Source organism: Leptinotarsa decemlineata, unplaced genomic scaffold (genome assembly GCF_025532065.1).
Source record: "Leptinotarsa decemlineata unplaced genomic scaffold, Ldec_3_MD MMD2_P_RNA_scaffold_2, whole genome shotgun sequence".
Classification (NCBI taxonomy): Eukaryota; Metazoa; Arthropoda; class Insecta; order Coleoptera; family Chrysomelidae; genus Leptinotarsa; species Leptinotarsa decemlineata.
Window position 1 is genome coordinate 20,466,233 of NW_027412529.1, and position 20,028 is coordinate 20,486,260.

The window sequence follows — 20,028 nt, forward strand, 5'->3', positions numbered from 1 at the left end:
AAACTTCCACCCAATTTTATTTTGAATTGATTTAAGGCTCGCGCAAACCGGAGCGGCCGCGAACGCGGTGGCGGACGCGGTGGCGATGCGTTCAAACGCTGTGCGTGTAAAATAATTAAAGAGGGCAAACCTAAGCGATCTACCACACGCGCCCGCTTGTTTTGCAGCGAACTGTCCGCGTCTCGCTTGGCGTTCGGCGGTAGAACGCTGCTTACACTATTTGCCCGCTCAATTCGCGCGATCTTCTGCAGGACAAAACATGTTGAGCACAGAGGAGCTTATCGAAAGTGTTCGTGTTAAACCAATTTTGTATGATCTCACTAATAGTGAGTATAAAAATATCAAGAAAAAAGACAAAATATGGGACGAGATTGCCGAGTCGTTTGAAGGGGTAACTGGTAAGTACAAAATAACATATTTGTAGTAGGTAATGTATTTTCCTTAAAATATTTATTTTAATTATTAATTATTGTCATTAAAAAACGAAACAAATCTTTGACGAATTTGAAATGCAGTATTTGTTGATCTTCTGTAATCATTTCTATTTTTAATGGTTCCAGGGTACGCTTCATTTTTTTCTAATAAATTGGATGGCAAGTCACACTGTTTTATGAGCAAGTAATTGTGTAATACACAAACAGTTTTAACAATAATTATGGCTGTTTCAACTTTTACTTCAATAGGTCTGAAGAAACCGCCACTTATTGGATAACATTCCAAATGCATTTTCCACGACACGGCGTGCTCGGCACAACCTTTTATTAAAGACTTCCTTTCTTAGATCAGATTTTGATTGACGATGTGGAAAAGGTCGCATTAAATATTCCTTTAGTGGAAAAGCTTCATCACCAACAAGAACACAAGGTGTACACTCATCTTGAAATGGCAAAGGTTTATCTTTTGGGACATTAAAGGTTTTGTTATCAAGTCTTTGCCCCATAATAGATTGTTCGAACAATCCACCGTCGCTATTTCTGCCATATCCTCCAACATTCAAACAGATAAGTTTGTAATCATAATCTACGATAGCTAGTAAAACGAAAGAAAACTTTTGCAAATAACAAAAGTAATTAGATCCAGTTTTATCCGGACATTTTATGGTAATATGCTTTCCGTCAATGCTTCCTAAACAGTTTGGAAATTGCCATTTTTCGTAGAAACCATTTATACTTTTTTCCCATATTTCTTCAGTTGGTTCAGGCATGTATAAGGGTTGCATATCGTTCCAAAGCTCAGTACAAACCTCAAAAACTATGGCGCTCACTGTTCGAAATCCCATTCTAAAACTATGGCCAATAGTTTTACATGAATCTCCAGTTGCAAGATATCCTAAAAATAAATATTTTCTTAAAGCATTTTAATAGATCAGCAATAAAAATGTTATCAAAAAAAATGTTAACTTGTTTCAGGTGAAGAAATAAAGAAAAAATGGAAAAACCTACGCGATTCCTATAGTAAATATTTAAGAACCGAAAAAACCACCACTGGACAAGAAACGAAGATCTTGGATCGTTATAAAACTTGGCCTTGGGCTCAACAAATGGAATTTTTGCGACCTTCCTTGGCATTTGCCAAAACACATTCAAACGTAATGTCAGTACGACAACCACCATCATCTGAACTTACTGAAGAAGGCCACAATCAAGTCCAATGTCAGGAAACAGCAGATAAAAATGACCCTTCGGTTGAATCACAGACACCTAGTGAAAGTACCCAATCACTTTCTGACATGCAGCAAACAAATACTAACCGTCAGCCAATTGGTACAAATCAGCCAACAGCAAAAAAGAACAAACAACATGAATTCAGCAAAGCACCAGCAACTCAGTTAAGCCAACGGCAAAATCAGCCAGCAAAACACCAATCATCTTCATCATCTGTAGAGCAAGTTATTTCTTATTTTGATAGGAAAACTGCAGAAAGTGCATGTGATGACATTGATGATATATTCAAAGGATATGTTAAGACTGTAAAAAAATTTTCAAAAAGAAGACAGGCTATCATTAAATTTAAAATATCACAACTACTAATGGAGCAAGAATTGGAGCATCTGGATGAGGAAGAGCGACGCAGGTCTACAAACTCGTACGTTTTTCCACAACCTGAGGCTTACTCCAATCCTGTGGTGCATATTTCTGAAAATTCTTCTTCTCTGGACAGTCCGGGATCATCAGAATCCAATTTTCACGACAGTGAATCTTCTGTAGATTGGTATGAAAGATTTGGAACTTCACTAACGAAATTCCCGTCCAACATTTAAAACATGTGCAATACTCAATTAGGTAGATACTTATTTCGTTATTTACTTGTTCAACAAATAAAAATTATGTTTTGAAAATAATTATTTCGTTAGTTACTTACTAAGTGTTACAGCTAGTCGTTCAGCTGGTCCTATAGGTTCTCTGTAATGAGTAAACTGTTTTGTTTTATGACAAAAACTGTTTTGAGGCAGTTGGTTACCTCGTTCACAGGCAGATGGGGCGACGGCAAACCTGTTCGAGGAATGATACTCTGACGGAATTCGATGTTCAATTATCGGAAATCATCGACTTTGTGTTGATGATATACACTACCTTGCACTGACGAGTGGCCAAACAGCCCGAAACCGGTCTGCAAATGTGTTCCAATAATTGAAAATCTATTGCGGCAGTTGTATCGCCAACAGCATATGCAGGAATAACTTCAGTGAAGAATCCTGCTCTGACACCTGTCGGATATAATCCAACGCCCTTCGTGGTATTAGCCAGGGGAGTAGTTGTTTTCTGATAGGTGTCAGTCCATTAACCTACTGTGTGGGGTGTTGAGACTGGCCTGAACGAATTGTTCTTTTAGATGATTTGATTTATAGCCAGTCTTCAAGTATGCTCACTGACTATACGTAAAAGCTTTTTTAAAGGTTATGTGTTATGCCCGAGACTTCTCATGTAGTATAAATGCCATGTTCACTATTAGTCAGTGAGTGAGTGACATTCGCAAAAGTCATGACAAAGTGTCTCTAATCCTTTGCTGTAGTTAATGTCTTCGTTACGCTAGTTGCACACACACCGATTTTGGACGGCCGACTTTGTACCGGTCGTCCAAATTCCAATAGTGAACCACATGTGGGAACGGGACCTGGCACACACGCCGACCGGTGATCGTCGCCGGTAAAATACCGCTGAGCAGCCGTCCACTGCCACTGTATCGCCGGCAGTACCGGTAAGTAGTGGCGTACGTGACTAAATACACTCTTGCATACTCACCGGTTTTTTATCGACCATACTAGTCTCGAATGCTCGGTGAAATTGTAGTTACTACACATTAACTTCGTTTAGGTAGTGCGTGCTAATTACGACAACAAAGCAACTGATTGTTTGACCGATAAAATTCCGGTGAGTGTGCAAGCACCCGCTACCAATAAAATATCGGCCGATTTTATACTGGCCGTCCAGTATACAACTAGCGTTATATATCCCTACGCGATACGACGATACACTCCCTTCAAAATTTGGATAATTCCAAATTGATAGTGTATGAAAAGCTGGGGAAAACTGATTATCTACAACTCCTAAATGTATAACATAAAAAACTGTAAATCATTTCCAATCATGATAAAAGACCTGGCACACTTTATTTTTAGTCTAACACGAGAAAAAATGAATACAGTTTTTGATCGTGGTCGCTGAAGTACTTCTTGAACATACAGAGTAACATAATGAGATTCATTTCACTACAAGGTTATATTTTAAAAAAGCTCATTGTATATTTATTTTATCCTTGACATGTGGTGTGTCCGTGACTAAAATCAACGCAGAATGCAAAATATTTCGTACTCTATTTTTGGGACATTCGACTACGTATTAGAACTATTGCATTGTTTAATTTCATCTACTTGATTTCATTAATATGCACACCGAAGAATTTTCGACAAACTATTTACCAAACACTCATATTATAAACGTAACCTTGTTATACACGGCTGTTCAAATTCGTTTCTGTACATGGGGATCTCGTAAACGAAAAGAGATAGAGTGTCGGTTAAATTGTAGAAAAGTTGTGTATTTCAGAGACCTATTCAATGATGTGAAGAAATCGAAAATAGCTCTTTTGGTTCTGGAGATATACAAGAAAAACCAAAAAATCACAAATTGTTTTTTTGCCTATATCTTCTTCATTCGCAGACATATTGAAAATCTGTCCACATTTTGCTATTGGCACTTGATGTGGTCTATCAGAATATATACAGGAATCTTTTATACAGGGTGTCATCTGACTTGGGCCACCCCCATCTATGAATTTTTAAATACGGACCTGTATTTTTTGTTGAAGTTTTTGGATCGTAGACGTTCACTTCATACTGAGAAATTGAATTCAATATTATATTTCGGGATTTTCCGATAATATTTGATTATAATTGTGTGAATTATTCCCTTTTAAATTACGGCCCTGGAAATTGGTTGACTGAGTTGAATAAGAACACAATAGTAACTTTCACGTCTCCCTATGTACCGTAGAGTTTTTTTAAGAGTTTTTTTCCATTTCTAGGTACCTATTCATATTTTTTCCATTGCTCTAAGCGTTTTCTACAATGAACTTTGAATAAGAAAACCTTTTATGATTATTTGAAACATATCTACATCAAAAATATATTATATGTGTTTTAATGAGCAGAAAAAGAAATGATAGCAACAATAACATCCGAAACAAACACTATATTTGTAAAGAAAATTGAAATGAAGTAATTTATATAGGTACTCAAAAAAAAATTTTGGTACAATAAATTTTCGAATTGGAGTCCTTCCATTTCGAGACATTTTTAAACTGGGTTTTCCATATTATTTATTGCTCTTAATACACTTATTTGCTGCATTGTTGCGAAATCATTCTAAATCCTCAATCTCGAGTCTTCCACATTTTCTCTCTGCCAGCGTAAATCCTATTTTTCAAAGTCCCCCATAGAAAATAGTTCAAAATAGTAAGATCTGGTTATCTTGCAGACCATCTTATTGTACCATTATTTGTCTCGAAATGGAAGGACTCCAATTCGAACATTTATTGCACAATTAATTTTTTTGTGTATATAAATTACTTACTTCATTTCAATTTTCATTATAATTATAGTGTTCGTTTCGAATGTTATTATTGCTACCATTTTTTTTTCTGCTCATCAAAACACATATAATATATTTTTGTAGTAGATATGTTTCAGATAATCATAAAAGGTTTTCTTATTCGAAGTTCATTGTAGAAAACGCTCAGAGCAATGGAAAAAATATGAATAGGTACCTAAAAATGAAAAAAAAGCTCTTTAAAAACTCTACGGTACATAGGGAGACGTGAAAGTTGCTATTGTGTTTTTATTCAACTCAGTCAACCAATTTCCAGGGCCGTAATTCAAATAGGGATAAATCACACAATTTTAATCGAATATTACCGAAAAATCCCGAAATACAAAATTTAATTTAATTTATCAATATGAAGTGAAATTACAGGTCTGTATTTAAAATTTCAAAGATGTGGGTGGCAATAGCAAAATGTGGACAGATTTTCAATATGTCAGCGAATATTGAAGATATAGACACAAAAATTATTTGGGATTTTTTGTTTTTTCCTGTATATATCTAGAACCAAAAGAGCTTTATTCGATTTCTTTACATCATTGAATAGGTCTCTAAAATATGCAACTTTGCCACAATTCAACGGACTCTCTATCTCTTAACGTTTACTAGATCCCCATGTACAGAAACGAATTTGAATAGCCCTGTATTTTTGATAATTGAAGTATGCTCAATGTTGAAATATCAAATGGATAATTCACATTTTCAATATTAGATTTTATTTATTCATATTTTAGATTTACAAATTTCATTTAATATTTCCGATGTTGAATATACTTCATCTAATATACAGCGTGACTCACGGTCGATGGTAAGTTAGACGTTTCTAGAAAACGCCAAGCATGATTTTTCTGAAAATTCCACCTCTCACATTTCCTCACCTGTTTAATCGATCTAAAATATTTTCAGCATTGCGGCGTTGCCACTTCCATCAAAAAGTCCTAGTAACTTTATTTTTTTAAATAGAACACCCCGTATATTAATACATTTTTGGAATCGCTCTGGTATTTTAATATTTTTTTTCGATAATGTCCTATACCTATCTCTATCTGTTTTCGAGATAAAAAATAAATTGTGCTAAATATGGTCCAAAACATAGCCTTAATTGAAATTAAGTACATCAGTACTCTCAATTCATGAAAAGTTGATATTTTGATGATAGTTTGGACAAACTCGAAATATTCAAATAACACCAAGAAATCGACTCCATATCATACAGGGCGTGCTAAAATTACTATTATTTCCATTGTGCATAAAAGTAGTCAAAAGTTCATTTTTTCAAATGAAACCCCCTGTATATTACTTGGTAAATTGAAAGATGGTGAAAATGCTTCAAAATGATGTACCATATTCCTATACCAAAATCGTCAAATTTTCTCAATAAAGTCGCTTCTTCTAGGAACATTATTTTTTTTAGAATTTGGATCATAGCAGTGGAATTATCAAGCTTATAGTAGTTCGGTTACTTTTATAAGTGATTGATAAATGGTTATTGACGGTGTTTCAAAAAATCGCCAAAAATGAATGGAAATATTAATTATTCAAACGAAGTTCTTATGAAATTATTTATTATACACGGACAGTGTGATCAAATTATTGCCAGAACTTGTAGAAAATTCAACCAAATGTGTCCTGAATCAACACCAATGAACGAGAGGAAGTTTGTAAGATTACAAAATAATTTCCTTAACTATGGCTCTATGTTAAAAGCGCCTTCAACATTACCAAAACCTATTACTTCAAATGAGGACAATACTGTTAACGTTTTGGCATATTTTTATGCATATCCAGAAGCTTCCATTCGCAGTGCAGAAAAAGATTTAGGTGAATTGAAGGGGTTATATTTTTAGGACTGATTAATTTTTTTGGGAAAGAAAGTTTTTGGCTTTCTACTACTCCATGTGATACAAAAAAAAAGGGATGAGAGAATCTTCCAAAGAAAGGAAGGAAGTAATCAATTTGAAACTCTATACATGAATGTGTAGATCATGCAGAGAAGTAACTTTCAGACACAAACTGAAAGAAAGTCCTCCTGAAACAGCTACTTTCATATAAACATTGAATTACACGAAAGAAAATAATTCTTTCAAAACAAATACTTCTATATGAACACTGAATTATACAGAAGATACTTTTCTCTTCTCAGTGTTTATTTCAAACATTTGATGTGGAATCAGAATCAGATATCATTCACATGAGTTCTACTTTGAATGAATGGTAATAAATTGTACTCACATAGAACACTGTCACCCTCACTGGTATACACCGATGTTTCGCCTTAAGACACTTGCCCTAAGGCTCTTCAGTACCAAATTGGATAACATTATGTGTGAATGATATCTGATTCTTATTCCACAACAAATGTTTGAAATACACACTGAGTAGAGGAAAGTATCTTCTGTATAATTCAGTGTTCATATAGAAGTATTCGTTCCGAAAGAATTATTTTCTTTCGTGTAATTCAATGTTTATATGAAAGTAGCTGTTTCAGGAGGACTTTCTTTCAGTTTGTGTCTGAAAGTTACTTCTTTGCATGATCTACACATTCATGTATAGAGTTTCAAATTGATTACTTCCTTCCTTTCTTTGGAAGATTCTCTCATCCCTTTTTTTTTTGTATCAGATGGAGTAGTAGAAAGCCAAAAACTTTCTTTCCCAAAAAGATTTAGGTGTATCACATGCTTCAGTACAACAAATTTTGAAAAATCACGGAATGCATCCGTATAAATTTACCAAAGTTCAAGCTCTAAAAGCAGAAGACTTCGAATGTAGAATGCATTTATGTGAATCCCTTTTGATTCATATACAAGAAGATCGGGAATTTTTGTCAAAAATAATTTGGAGCGACGAATCAAAATTTACGAGGAATGGTATTTTCAATAGAAGGAATAAACATTTTTGGGTTGATCATAATCCTCATGTTACAAAAGAAATGGGTTTTCAAGAAAAAATTGACCTGAATGTTTTCTGTATTCTGAAGAAAAATAAAATTAACTTTTATATTTTAAAGACACAATGAATGCAGAGAGATATCTCCAAATATTGAGGACGACTGTAACCGATTTTCTTGAAAATTTGCCTTAAGATGAATATAGAAATTCGTAGTTTCAACTGGACGGAACGCCAGCTCATTCCACCCAGGAAGATTCCAGGAAACTTGACGAACTCTTCGACGATCGTTGGTTTAGACGTTTAGGGCCGTGGGATTGGCCACCGAGATCACCCGATCTCACGCCACTTGACTTTTTTTATGGGGTGTTTTAAAATAAAGGGTATACAGTACTCCAGTGCCTATCAAAGAAGAATTGCGACGGTGAATAGTGCGGAGTATTGAAGATCTGGATCCCCAGGAAATTGAAAAAGCAATCACAAGTCGCGTACAAAAAAACATTTCGAAGTGTTTAGAATGTAATGGACAACATTTTCAGCATTTATTGTGAAAATGTGATATTTTGTTTACAATTTTGTTATTTTGAATCATCCTATTCTGTTATTGTCTGTACTTTCACATGTTTTAGCCCACAAAATCTCACTTTTTACCTAGAAATGACTGATTTTTGGTACAGTTGTTCCCTGGAGACTTTGAGCCATAGTTAAGGAAATTATTTTGTTATCTAACAAACTTCCTCTCGTTCATTGGTGTTACTTCAGGATACATTTGGTTGAATTTTTTACACGTTCTGAAAATGATCACTTTGTTCATGTGTATAATAAATAATTTCATAAGAACTTCGTTTGAATAATCGATATTCATTTTGGAAGATGATTCGAAACACCGTCGATAACTCTTTGTAAATTACTTATAAATGTAACCGAACTGCTATAAGCTTGATAATTCCACTGCTACCTAGATCCAAATTCTAAAAAAAATAATGTTTCTAGAAGAAGCGAGTTTATTGAGAAAACCTCACGATTCAGGTATAGGGATATGATATATCATCTTGAAGCATTTTTCACCATCTCAATTTATCAAGTAATATACAGGGGGTTTCATTTGAAAAATTGAACTTTTGACTACTTTTATGCACAATGGAAATAATAGTAATTTTAGCACGCCCTGTATGATATGGAGTCGATTTCTTGGTGTTATTTGAATATTTCGAGTTTGTCCAAACTATCATCAAAATATCAACTTTTCATGAATTGAGAGTACTGATGTACTTAATTTCAATTAAGGCTATGTTTTGGACCATATTTAGCACAATTTATTTTTTATCTCGAAAACAAATAGAGATAGTTATAGGATATTATCAAAAAAAAGTATCAAAATACCAGAGCGATTCCAAAAATGTATTAATATACGGGGTATTCCATTTAAAAAAATAAAGTTGCTAGGACTTTTTGATGGAAGTGGCAACGCCGCAATGCTGAAAATATTTTAGATCGATAGAATAGGTGAGGAAATGTGAGAGGTGAAATTTTCAGAAAAATCATGCTTTGCGTTTTCCAGAAACGTCTTACCTACCATCGACCGTGATTCACGCTGAATAAAAATGAATTGCTGTTCGTGGATCTTGCTAAAACTCGAGAGCGGCTGGGACTGATTTGACTAATTTTGGTTTTGAATTATTCGGGAAAGTCCAGGAAAGGTTTGAAAGGTAAATATAAAAAAAAATAATGATAAAAATAATGGAATTCAAGAACAGCTGGACCAATTCTTATGATTTTTGTGTTTTTGGATTTGTCTTCATCGGGAATAGGATAATAAGTATTGAAATATGATATATCATCAATAAAAATAATGATAATAATAATAATAAAAGAACTCAAGAGCAGATGTACCAATTTTTAAAATTTTTTATGTTTTTGGATTTGTCTTCGTCGAAAATGAAATAATAAGTATCAAAAATGATATTCCATCAATAAAAATGATAAAGTTAATAGGTAATTGAAGAACTCAAGAACAGCTGGACCAGATTTTATGATTTTTGTGTTTTAGGATTTGTCTTCTTCGGGAATAAAATAATAAGTATAATGTAATATTTCATCAGTTTTTATGATTTTTGTGTTTTTGGATTTGTCTTCATCGGGAATAGAAAGATAAGTATTGAAATATGATATTTCATCAATGAAAATAATAATAATAATAAAAAAACCCAAGAACGGCTGGACGAATTTTCATTATTTTTGGGTTTTTGAATTTGTTTTCGTCGGGAATAGAATAATAAATATCAAAACGTGATATTTCATCAATATAAAAATAATAATAATAAAACGCATCTGACAGCTCACTGAAGAGTAAAGTCTTACTACCAATTAATAATAATAATAATAGATTTTATTGATAGGAACAAAATACAAAGAAAAAAAAATATATATATAAACAAAAATCCTATCAAATGGTCAATTTCTGACCATGCTACGGAGAAATCGCAACATGAGCAGACCTTGCTCTTCCATCCAACCAAACCATTTATTTTAATAAATACCAATACCATTTATTTTATTACACTTAATAATTTTGTATCAATTTTAAAATCCTAAATCTGCTCATTCATTGACTGTCAGGAAAAACGACGTTTGCCGGGTCCACTAGTATTTTATATTTTATAATCAGGCATGAGTTTTTTATCACATACAAGCGCTTGTTTTATATTAATTTGTATTTCCTAGATGCACTTTCTGTAAAATTATTTCAGCGCTATTCAATCATTATTATTATTATTATCTTTTTCAAAGGTTCTCGATGAACAAAATACTATCCGTGAAACCTAGCTTTCCAAATAAGCTACCCGAATATTGCAAATCAACAGTGCAAATGACTAAAAAGTTAAAAAAATTGATCGTTATAGGAATCACTTCTTTGAACAATATGGAATCATAAAGACCACCACCACTGAAGACCACTGAAGTAAAGGATCAAGAACCCTAGAAAGATTCAGTAACACAAGAAGATTGAGTATCTTAGACTACCCCATCGAAGAACACAACGAACCAACGTCCAACCAAATCAAAACTCTCACTTCATGAAAGTTTTCACATAATTCCAACTTTTCTTTGATAAAGAGAGTTGTTTTGAGTACCGTGAAAGACAGTTTTGTGGATATCATGAGCAGGGCTTTTGAAAACTTGAGTCTGCAGTCTGGACAAGGATGAACAAGCGTTCATCATCATTCCGTCTCTCAGTATCAACAGTTACATAACATATTTGAAGTTTTGTTACGTTGCTGATCCCATTATGATTAAATGATAAGAAATTGTTCACTCTGCTATTATAACTCACTAATTTGGGGGGTGAACAACTTCCTCACTTGATTTGAAAGGGGTATATTTTTAGAAGAGATTTTTTTTGAGAGAGATAGCTTTTGGCGTTCTACTTCTCTATCTATATAAAAAAATTGGGAATCTTCCAGAGAAAGGGAGGGAGCCAATTAATTTAAAAAATGTATTCGAAAAAAAGATATGTAAATCATGCAAAAAAGTAACTTTCAGACACAAACTGAAAAAAAAAGCCTTTTCGAAACAGCTATTTTCATATAAACATTGAATTACACAAAAAAAAATACTTTCATATGAACGCTCAATTATACGAAAGACACGTTTCTCTATTCAGTTTGTATTCCAAATATTCGTGTGAAATCGAATCAGATATAATTCACAGAATTCCTAGGCAATATAATAAATGAAGCATTAAAATTTCACTTACATGGAACACTGTCATCCTCACTGGTGGAAATACGATATTTCGACGTAAGACACTTTCCTTATCAGCTCTTCACTACTATATCTGGAAAACATTATGGAAGGAAGCAATCAAATCATTCATAAAATTACGACTTTATGTTATGGAATGGGTTTGATCTACTCATATCATCGATGATATTCATTCGCTCCTTTGATTAAATCTCATGCATAGGAATCCTGTTCGAATTGAAAGGAGTATATTTAACAGTTACCATATTCAGGAAAAATTCAAATGAAAAAAAAATCAGAAATGAGTATTCGAGAATAAAAAGTCAGATTTATGAAGGGTTTTTTCAATTGAAAAGGTGACACCTTTCCACTACTCGCGCCCAGTTTCACTGACATCTCTTTGGAAGATTCCCATATTTTTTGTAAAGAGATGGAGAAGTTGAAGCCGAAACCTTTCTGTACTTTATTCACAGTATGGAAAAGATGATAATAATAATTTCAACAATATTTACAATAAGTTAGCACAATATAGCAGTTAACATATTTGGACAAAATTGGACACTGTTTCTTGTTTTTTTATACTCTAAAATTAACCCCTTTTTAAGCTTTAAATTCACCCCTTTCAAGTTATTCTTAGTTGGAATTTGTATTAGTAATTCATTGTTATTTATACTTTGAATGGGATTGCTCGTAAATAAATGAATAAATGAGAAGAGATCGGAAATGAAATTAAAAGAAATTCAGTTCCATGAAGGGTTTTTTGAATTGAAAAGACGATAAGCTTTGTTAACCTTTTACTACTCGCGCCGAGTTTCACAGACCGAGCAATCTTAATTATGAATATTTCAGTGATTCAATGAGTTGTGCGAAAATGGTTATACCGTTTTTGAGTACTTTTGCTTAGACAGCATCCGCGCGAGTACTTTTTCATCTCTGATCGGATGTCTATAAATTTCGAAGTTAATATGAACAGGAACGTTTTTACAATCTTTTTCATAAAGTTGAAGATGATGATACCTCCATCAATGACTAACTAGATTCAAAGTAGGAATTTCTGGAGAGAAGAGTCTCAGAAACTCATATGAAACAAGCTGTAGACTGGAAGTTTGATGATGAAATTATCGAGCACCACAACAGATTCGAATCTCATCATTATTGAGGAAGAATGGTTGAGTGGTTATAGTCAAACTTTCTACTAGATACGATTTGGAAAATAACACTCGGCGTTAGTCAACAATAATTTGTCCCATGTGATCAATGAAGCTGTAACGAAAGGCTGAATAATGTATATATACATCCTACAGCAAAAATAATATATTTTTATAACTATTTCGTTGTAGTAACTTGCGTTTATGCACTACAGGAGAATCCTCAAGGCGCTCTAAAAGCGGTGCCTTTGAGAAAGTAGCGATTCACGTTGGATTTGAATCGCTGGAGATTGAATTCATTTGGAAAAACGTTCTCAAGAAGATTATTCCACATATTCACAGTTCTCTAAATGAAAGAGTTTTGGAGCAAGTTCGAGTTGAACCTAAAAACGATGAGCAGTCACAGTCCGTCACGTATTTCTGATATGCACCGCTCTTGGTGAGAACAAATATGCCAAGTCACTCGAACGTCTCCCGTGAAAGTATCTATAGAAGAGAGACAAATATCCAACCTTTATTCGAAGTTGCGAGAAGTGTTCGAGTCCCCTATCAGGCGGATCTATTCTGGATGGAATCCAGCAGCTTCGGGGTATGCTTAGGGGCGGAGCTCCATACATGTGAACAATACTCCAAAGAAGGTCTGATCTGAGCTTTATAAAGCATCAAAAGGTGCTGGGGTTTGTACACTTTTCTGATGGTTCGGAACAGTATTCCAAGCTTTTGAAAAGCAGCCTTTGCAATTCCATCGACATGATTGTGCCACCACATTTTAACCCCCAACAACTGCAGACAGCAGAATTGTCTGTTTGAAAAATCTGTTCAAAATCTGTTTTTCCGTTAACCAGCTGTCGCCCTCATACAAAAGACAACTCTCAGAAGTTGAGAATCTTGTGCGAGCTAAGGACTAACGAGGTCTTACCTTTTAACGTATGATGTCCTGACATTATTATATCCGGTTCGGAGACATTCATCTTTTTTGGAGGAGAACGATGTCGGGGTTTTTGTGACATCAAATTGAACCTGTTTACTTTCAACCCAACTCGAAATCACCTCTAGATCGTCATCAAGATATGCAACATCCTGCTCCCGGTGAAGATGTGCATCTGTAGCCGACGTCCTGGAATCTGAATGGAATGACGAGACAAGTAATGTATTGGATGGAGACAATATGGATCCCCTGGGAACACCATCGTTGGTGGTAAAAGTATTCGAGAGATATCCATCGATGGACACTTGCAGGAAACGTTCTTTCAGAAAGCTGGAGAGACATACATAAAAATGATCCGAAAATCCGTAGCATCGAAGTTCGGTCAGCAAATCCTCACGCCATACAGGATCAAAGGCCTTAGAAATATCAAGCGCAACATCTCTTTACTCTCTTGTTTCTCGATTGCGTTATTCCAATTATGGGTGACATACGATAGAAGATTGCCTGTTGATCTTTGTTTCCGAAAGCCATATTGATGATCGCTCAAGATGTTGAAGCCTTCCGAATATTCAAGGATATGGTGATTTACGGCTCTCTCCATGAATTTTGATATCACTTATAGCAAAACGACTGGTCTATACTTATTTGGAAGACTCATTTTCCCTTTTCGGGAATAGGCTGAACGCCAGCAATACTCCAAAAAGAAGGAAAAACCCCTTCCTTCTCGCTTCTCAAATACGATCACGGGCACTTCATCAGGACCAGACGCCTTGTTAATATCAAGCTGTTTCAAAATTCGTCTGAGTAGACGCTGTCGAAAAGTAATTTATGGCATTGTAGATTCTACTGTGGGAATAGTGGGTGGTGCCTTCTCCAGAAAACCGACTGTGGATTGAGACGTAAATTGTTCAGATAGCAGATTTGCTTTTTCTATGGCTGTTGTTGCAATTGAACCATCCGCTATTGTTAGTGGTAGAATTGTGGATTTTGTAAAGTTCTGATTAACAGCTTCAGCTATCGACCAGAAGGATCTAGACCCGTTGTGATTAGCAAGCAGTTTATTCCTAATTCTCTGATTGTGAAACTCTTGTCTTTCATTTGTTCTAATTTTGCAGATGTTGCGAGCATTAACAAACCTAGTTCTATTTTCGGCACTGGGATTTTTGCGCCACTGCCAGTAGGCGAGTTTTTTGGAGGCGACAGCTCCCCCGCAATATTTGTTGAACCAAGAAGCGTTCGAAAGGGGTCAGAACCAAAATAGCAATAGTCAATGTTTCGACATAATTTGTTATTATCCGAAAGTATGTAACTTTGAAATAATTCAACAAACTCTCACTGTATATGAGATCCCTATGCATAGACATGAATTTGAATAGCCATGTATATGTAGCCTTGTAACAACTGTTGCCTCTTTGGAAAACTATCCTTACTAACCCTCCATTTTTATTTTCAATTGCAATTGTACTTATGAAAGTCCAAATTCTTCTTTAAAAAAAAACAACTCGACTGTATTCAGACAAAACAAATCACTAATCTTTCTCTCCTGTAAACATTTACAATAATAATTAGATAAATATCTACATGAATTGATATTTCAAGTGGTGATATGTATTATTTCCTGGACGGATCGAATTTCTGTTTCATCATCTTTTAATTGACTTTATTACATGAAAATTACATAAATGTATTTCAGAAAATGAATTTACTGGACACGTGGTTGACATGTGTCCTGCAGCTATTTCTCCATGCCTAATGGATAAAATGTAATTCATCCAAAAAACGAAAGGTATTGAAAGGATGCCTACACCATTTACGACAGAGATTGTGGAAACTACACAGGTGTCAAATTGGATCAATCAATTTCATTCCTCACGGGTTAATCCAAGTCCGACTCTCCCTTTTATTCCCTTCACTGAAAAATATTTTCACCAATCTGGATACCTTCATCATGCTCTATTGAGTTTGATGGAAATACTTTTTATTTAATCTTATTTCATGGCGTAGAAACAAAATTCAAATGTATAATGCTTTTTGTAACTTGAGCCAGCTTGGGATTGAACAAAAACCGTGTGATGTACAAAATTTGTTGAATTGAATTTCCATCCTTCACAAAATATTTTTGCCCCTTTTTAATTGGGTATTACTTCCAGATTAATGCCATTCATCGTTAATATTTTTCTTGAGTTTCTTGCCACACAACTAATTTAAATTTTGCTACAGCAGATGTCACTGATCTCACTTACACCAGAACTGTGCATTTCAAGTTTTATATATAATAATCAAGAAAGATTAAGCAATCAAGCTGCTGGAAAATAATTCCATGAAAAACTAAAGATAGATAAGTACTATTCTGATCATTTCCATATTGATTTCAATTTAAGAGCCACCGATAGGCAGGCAGCTGTTTCAGCATGTTGAGTATCGTCAGTACATTCTCCATTGAAGACAAAATGTGGTATAAAATCATCTTGAATTTAGACAGGTTGGAGCCTGGCTCACTTACCATTTGAACTGATGTTTGCCAGAAGGACAAACGGGTCATGACTGATGGTGGGTGTTGATGGTATGGCGGCATGAATGTCCTCAGACATCAGTACCGCCCTTCACGGTGTACCCCTGCCTGGCTGGGGTGAATTGGATGAAAACGTTGTTCATCTTTCAACGGAAGATATAGGGGCCTCATTCGACAGAGTGTCGGGACCTTCTGTATCGGGAGGGGTCGTCTACAGTATAACCCATAGCTTGCCTGACTAATGGACAAAATGTGAAAAACCAAGAAAAGTACTTAATATAAATAACTGCGTGAACGCAAGCGAGACATAAATGGAACCACCTATTGGTGTGACACCCAAGTCAACTTGCCAAGTTTTTATGTCAGTGTTGGTGAATTGATCAATCAACCGACAACTGCGTTGGCAGACATTTCGTAAGCTGATCTGAAATGTCATCGAAAAACGAATCCACATGTTTCTAGAAATGATATGAAATCGAGAAAGGTTAATACAGTCAAGCTGCTGGAAAATAATTCCATGAAAATCAAAAGATAAATAAATAAGTACCATTCAGATCATTCTCACATTGATTTCAGTCTAAGAGCCACCGGTAGACAGCTGTTTCAGCCTATTGGGCATCGTCAGTACCGGGCAGGCGGTCCTCGATTGAAAACAAAATGTAAAAAACCAAGAAAAGTACTTAAATTTAGGAATAATAAAAAATTCGAATATTATTGTTGTAAACCATTTTCTTAGATACGGACACCAAGTAATGCTTTTGAAGAATATTTATAATCAGACATAAGTGAGGTTTACCATTTCTGTACATAATTGTTAAGTAACGATATATTTAAATTTAGGAACAAATATGAAAATCATAGAATAGACAGTTTTTGTGATATTGAAGTTGAAATTTTGAAGTAATGAGAGGTGGTAACTAAGGAAAGTAAGAGATTTTCAACTTTTTTATCAACAAGGGGATTCTCCTCAAGGCGACGAAGGTGAATGCCAAGAACATTTTTGTCTCCAGAAATTGAAAAATTTTATAAAGAAAAGTTAAAAATTGAATAGGATTGTATTGTATAGTATAGTAATAATTAAAAATAAATATAGTGATAACCAACCTGATAAAGCAAGTTCCAGTCCAAGTTCCAGTTACGAAGGTTAGAAAACTCACACCACACACAAAAACATTGGAGGAAAATCAGGTATTTACCTATTCAACTTCAAGTTAAATATATGCATATATGAAAGAAATTGTCCAAGAACAAAAATCCGGACAATTGAATTAAATTTTGAATCCAGATATTTCGTTTGCAAACCAAATAAGTTACAGTGACCCTGAATTATTAACTGACATTTTACAGACAAAGAGTGCGTTCCGATATTCATACTAAATCAGTTCGGTGTAGGTTTAGAACATTTTTAGAATTAGTTAATTTTCTCTTTTGATAATTTATATATATATATTTTGAATTCAACATTTTTACATTTCTTAATTGAAATTGTTCTACATTTTCTGAATTCAGTTGTGTCTTTTTCAAATTCATTCACAGTTAAAGTCAATTTGCGTAAGTAATCGTTGTGTTTGTGCCTGAATCAACCTGAGGTGTTGAGAAAAATCTCTATACACTGAGTTGTAGGATTTGAACTCAACATAAGAGTCTAGCCAAATCAAAATTTTCATTTTGAGAACAACAAAAATAATAATCATAATAACTAATAATATATATATATATATATATATATATATATATATATATATATATATATATATATCGTGAGTCGGGCACACTACCACCGCAGCCAATTCCACACAATGTTTTGGTAAATCATTATTATTTTATCATTATTGGAATTAAATTCATTCAGGTTAGTTAACGTTTATAGTATAACGTTGAAATGAAAAGCCGAAAGCTCTTCTGAAAAATCTAATCTCTTCTGAAAAAATCCCTTTCAAATCTGAAGACAATTCCTATAGCTGGAAATGAATCAACTAACGGTATGAATATAATGGAAATTTCAACGAACTGACAACGTAACAAGCGAAGTCGTAATTTTATGATAGCAAGGAGTGCTAAGTTTTGTTTATTTATCCAAGATGGTGCTGATGGGGATATAAAGATAAGTGTCATCACCCAAAACTACGAAGGACACAATGGATGAGTGGATTCAAACTGTCCCTAACAAATACAAATATTTGAGAAACGGTTTACTCCAAGGAATAATAACACAATTGAATTATGTCCAAATTAAATTCAAATCAACCTGAGAGGAAATAAATTGAGACATTGAATATTCAACTAATTTGTCGTTTATAATTGTGAAAATAATAGAAAGTAACAAGAGGGCTTATAATGCCAAGAAAGTATAGTCAAAACGAGTATCAGGAAAACCTTTACAATTATGATTCTACGGTTTGCATCAAATAGAAATAAAGGCATTCGATATTCTTCCAGACTCCTTTCAAAATTCGTTTTTCATATATTGCTCTAGTTCCCAATTCCATCAGGGGAAAATACTGGTGAGACCATTGAATACAGAGCGGAAGGAAATAGTCCTGTCCCCTTCTGAAGAAGACCAAATATTGGAGTCTCACATAAGTTTACCCAAATATGTATCATTTTCAATACGTTTTGATGAGAAAGACAGTAGTGTCGCATCACTCGTCTTCGAGAGTGCGCAACCATTTTTTTAATAAGAAGGGGAGTTTTGTTATACTTCGTTCAATAGGTATTTCAGTTCTCTATTCATAATAATTTTTTTTGGGTCGGGTCAACCGTTGAGTGGTTAGTAGTTTTATATTCGTTTTGAAGCTCTTCAAACAAAAGACAAATATCATAGTTTCAAAAAAACGGTATTCAAAACTTATTTTAGTCCATTCCAATGAATGTTCAAAATGTTCCTCATTCACATCCGGAAAATGATGAAGTTTGTTTAGAAAATTCATATCCCACTCAATGAATTTCTGGAGTAATTTCGTTTGGAGCACTTTTGAGCTGTGGATAGTAATCGTCAGTAGTGAAACTATAAAACTATATGTGAGAAGGAACGGACATTCGAAAACAATAGATCATTCAATACACAATTTAATTTCAACGAGTTTTGTACATCAAGAACAGAAATAAAAAGCGTTATCAATAATGATCGCAATAAATTTGTTAATGACGCTGAAGATAATAGTTCTCAAGAAATCTCCATTTCTGAAACTTCCTCAGGAATTAAAATGGTAACAGTATTATACCGGGTGGAATGAAAAATAAAAATGGGGAGGTATCTTATACAAAGCTGCAGGATATTGGTAATGATTTCAGCTTTCATTTCGCTTTTGTATAGATTACATCAAATACCGAGCCCTGTAACAAACTAGAAGTGTAAACTAGAAGGTGTCTTTTCCCGACTCAAAAAATGAACTGTTTTTTAGGTCTGATCAGATTCCCAGCTTTTTGATTGGGCATTGCATTTCTGTTTTACTTCAACCTTTGAAACATACATTTAACCTTATTCTAATAAACAGTACATTTCCCAATGATTGGAAGATAACTCATATTATTCTGAAGAAAGCGACACAAGAAGCATATTTGAGATTATTTCATACGAATGTATTTATAATTCAACAAAAACGTGATATCTGATGGACACCATGCTTTTTTAGATAGGAAATCTTGTATAACAAACATTTCTTGCCTATGCCAGTATGTTTCCGAAGTATTTGAAGAAAGGTGTCAGGT

The 20,028-nt window shown here is 34.2% G+C and overlaps 3 protein-coding genes across 5 annotated transcripts in view; 2 read left to right on the forward strand and 1 right to left on the reverse strand.

Moving 5' to 3' along the window:
- The window catches only part of LOC141486770 (uncharacterized), an 82,331-nt gene extending 64,681 nt beyond the window's left edge, over positions 1 to 17,650 (reverse strand). Inside the window, exon 1 of one of the 2 annotated variants that reach the window (XR_012468027.1) lies at positions 17,422 to 17,650. Coding sequence is in view for 1 of the 2 variants with exons in the window: in XM_074185293.1 (XP_074041394.1) it covers positions 11,743 to 11,757 (15 nt within the window). In the remaining variant the exon portion in view is untranslated. Of the gene's footprint in view, positions 1 to 11,742; positions 11,833 to 17,421 lie in introns of those variants that run through there. The other variant, XM_074185293.1, reaches the window with a different exon arrangement.
- LOC111513078 (neuropeptide CCHamide-2-like) overlaps positions 1 to 20,028 on the forward strand; it is an 82,676-nt gene that overhangs the window by 49,351 nt on the left and 13,297 nt on the right. The gene's annotated exons all lie outside the window — the stretch shown is intronic.
- On the forward strand, positions 37 to 2,264 carry LOC141486756 (uncharacterized). The gene is made up of 2 exons (XM_074185271.1): positions 37 to 398; positions 1,410 to 2,264. Exons 1-2 carry the CDS (start codon positions 260 to 262, stop codon positions 2,258 to 2,260), a joined length of 990 nt encoding a protein of 329 aa, XP_074041372.1. The 5' UTR covers positions 37 to 259; the 3' UTR covers positions 2,261 to 2,264.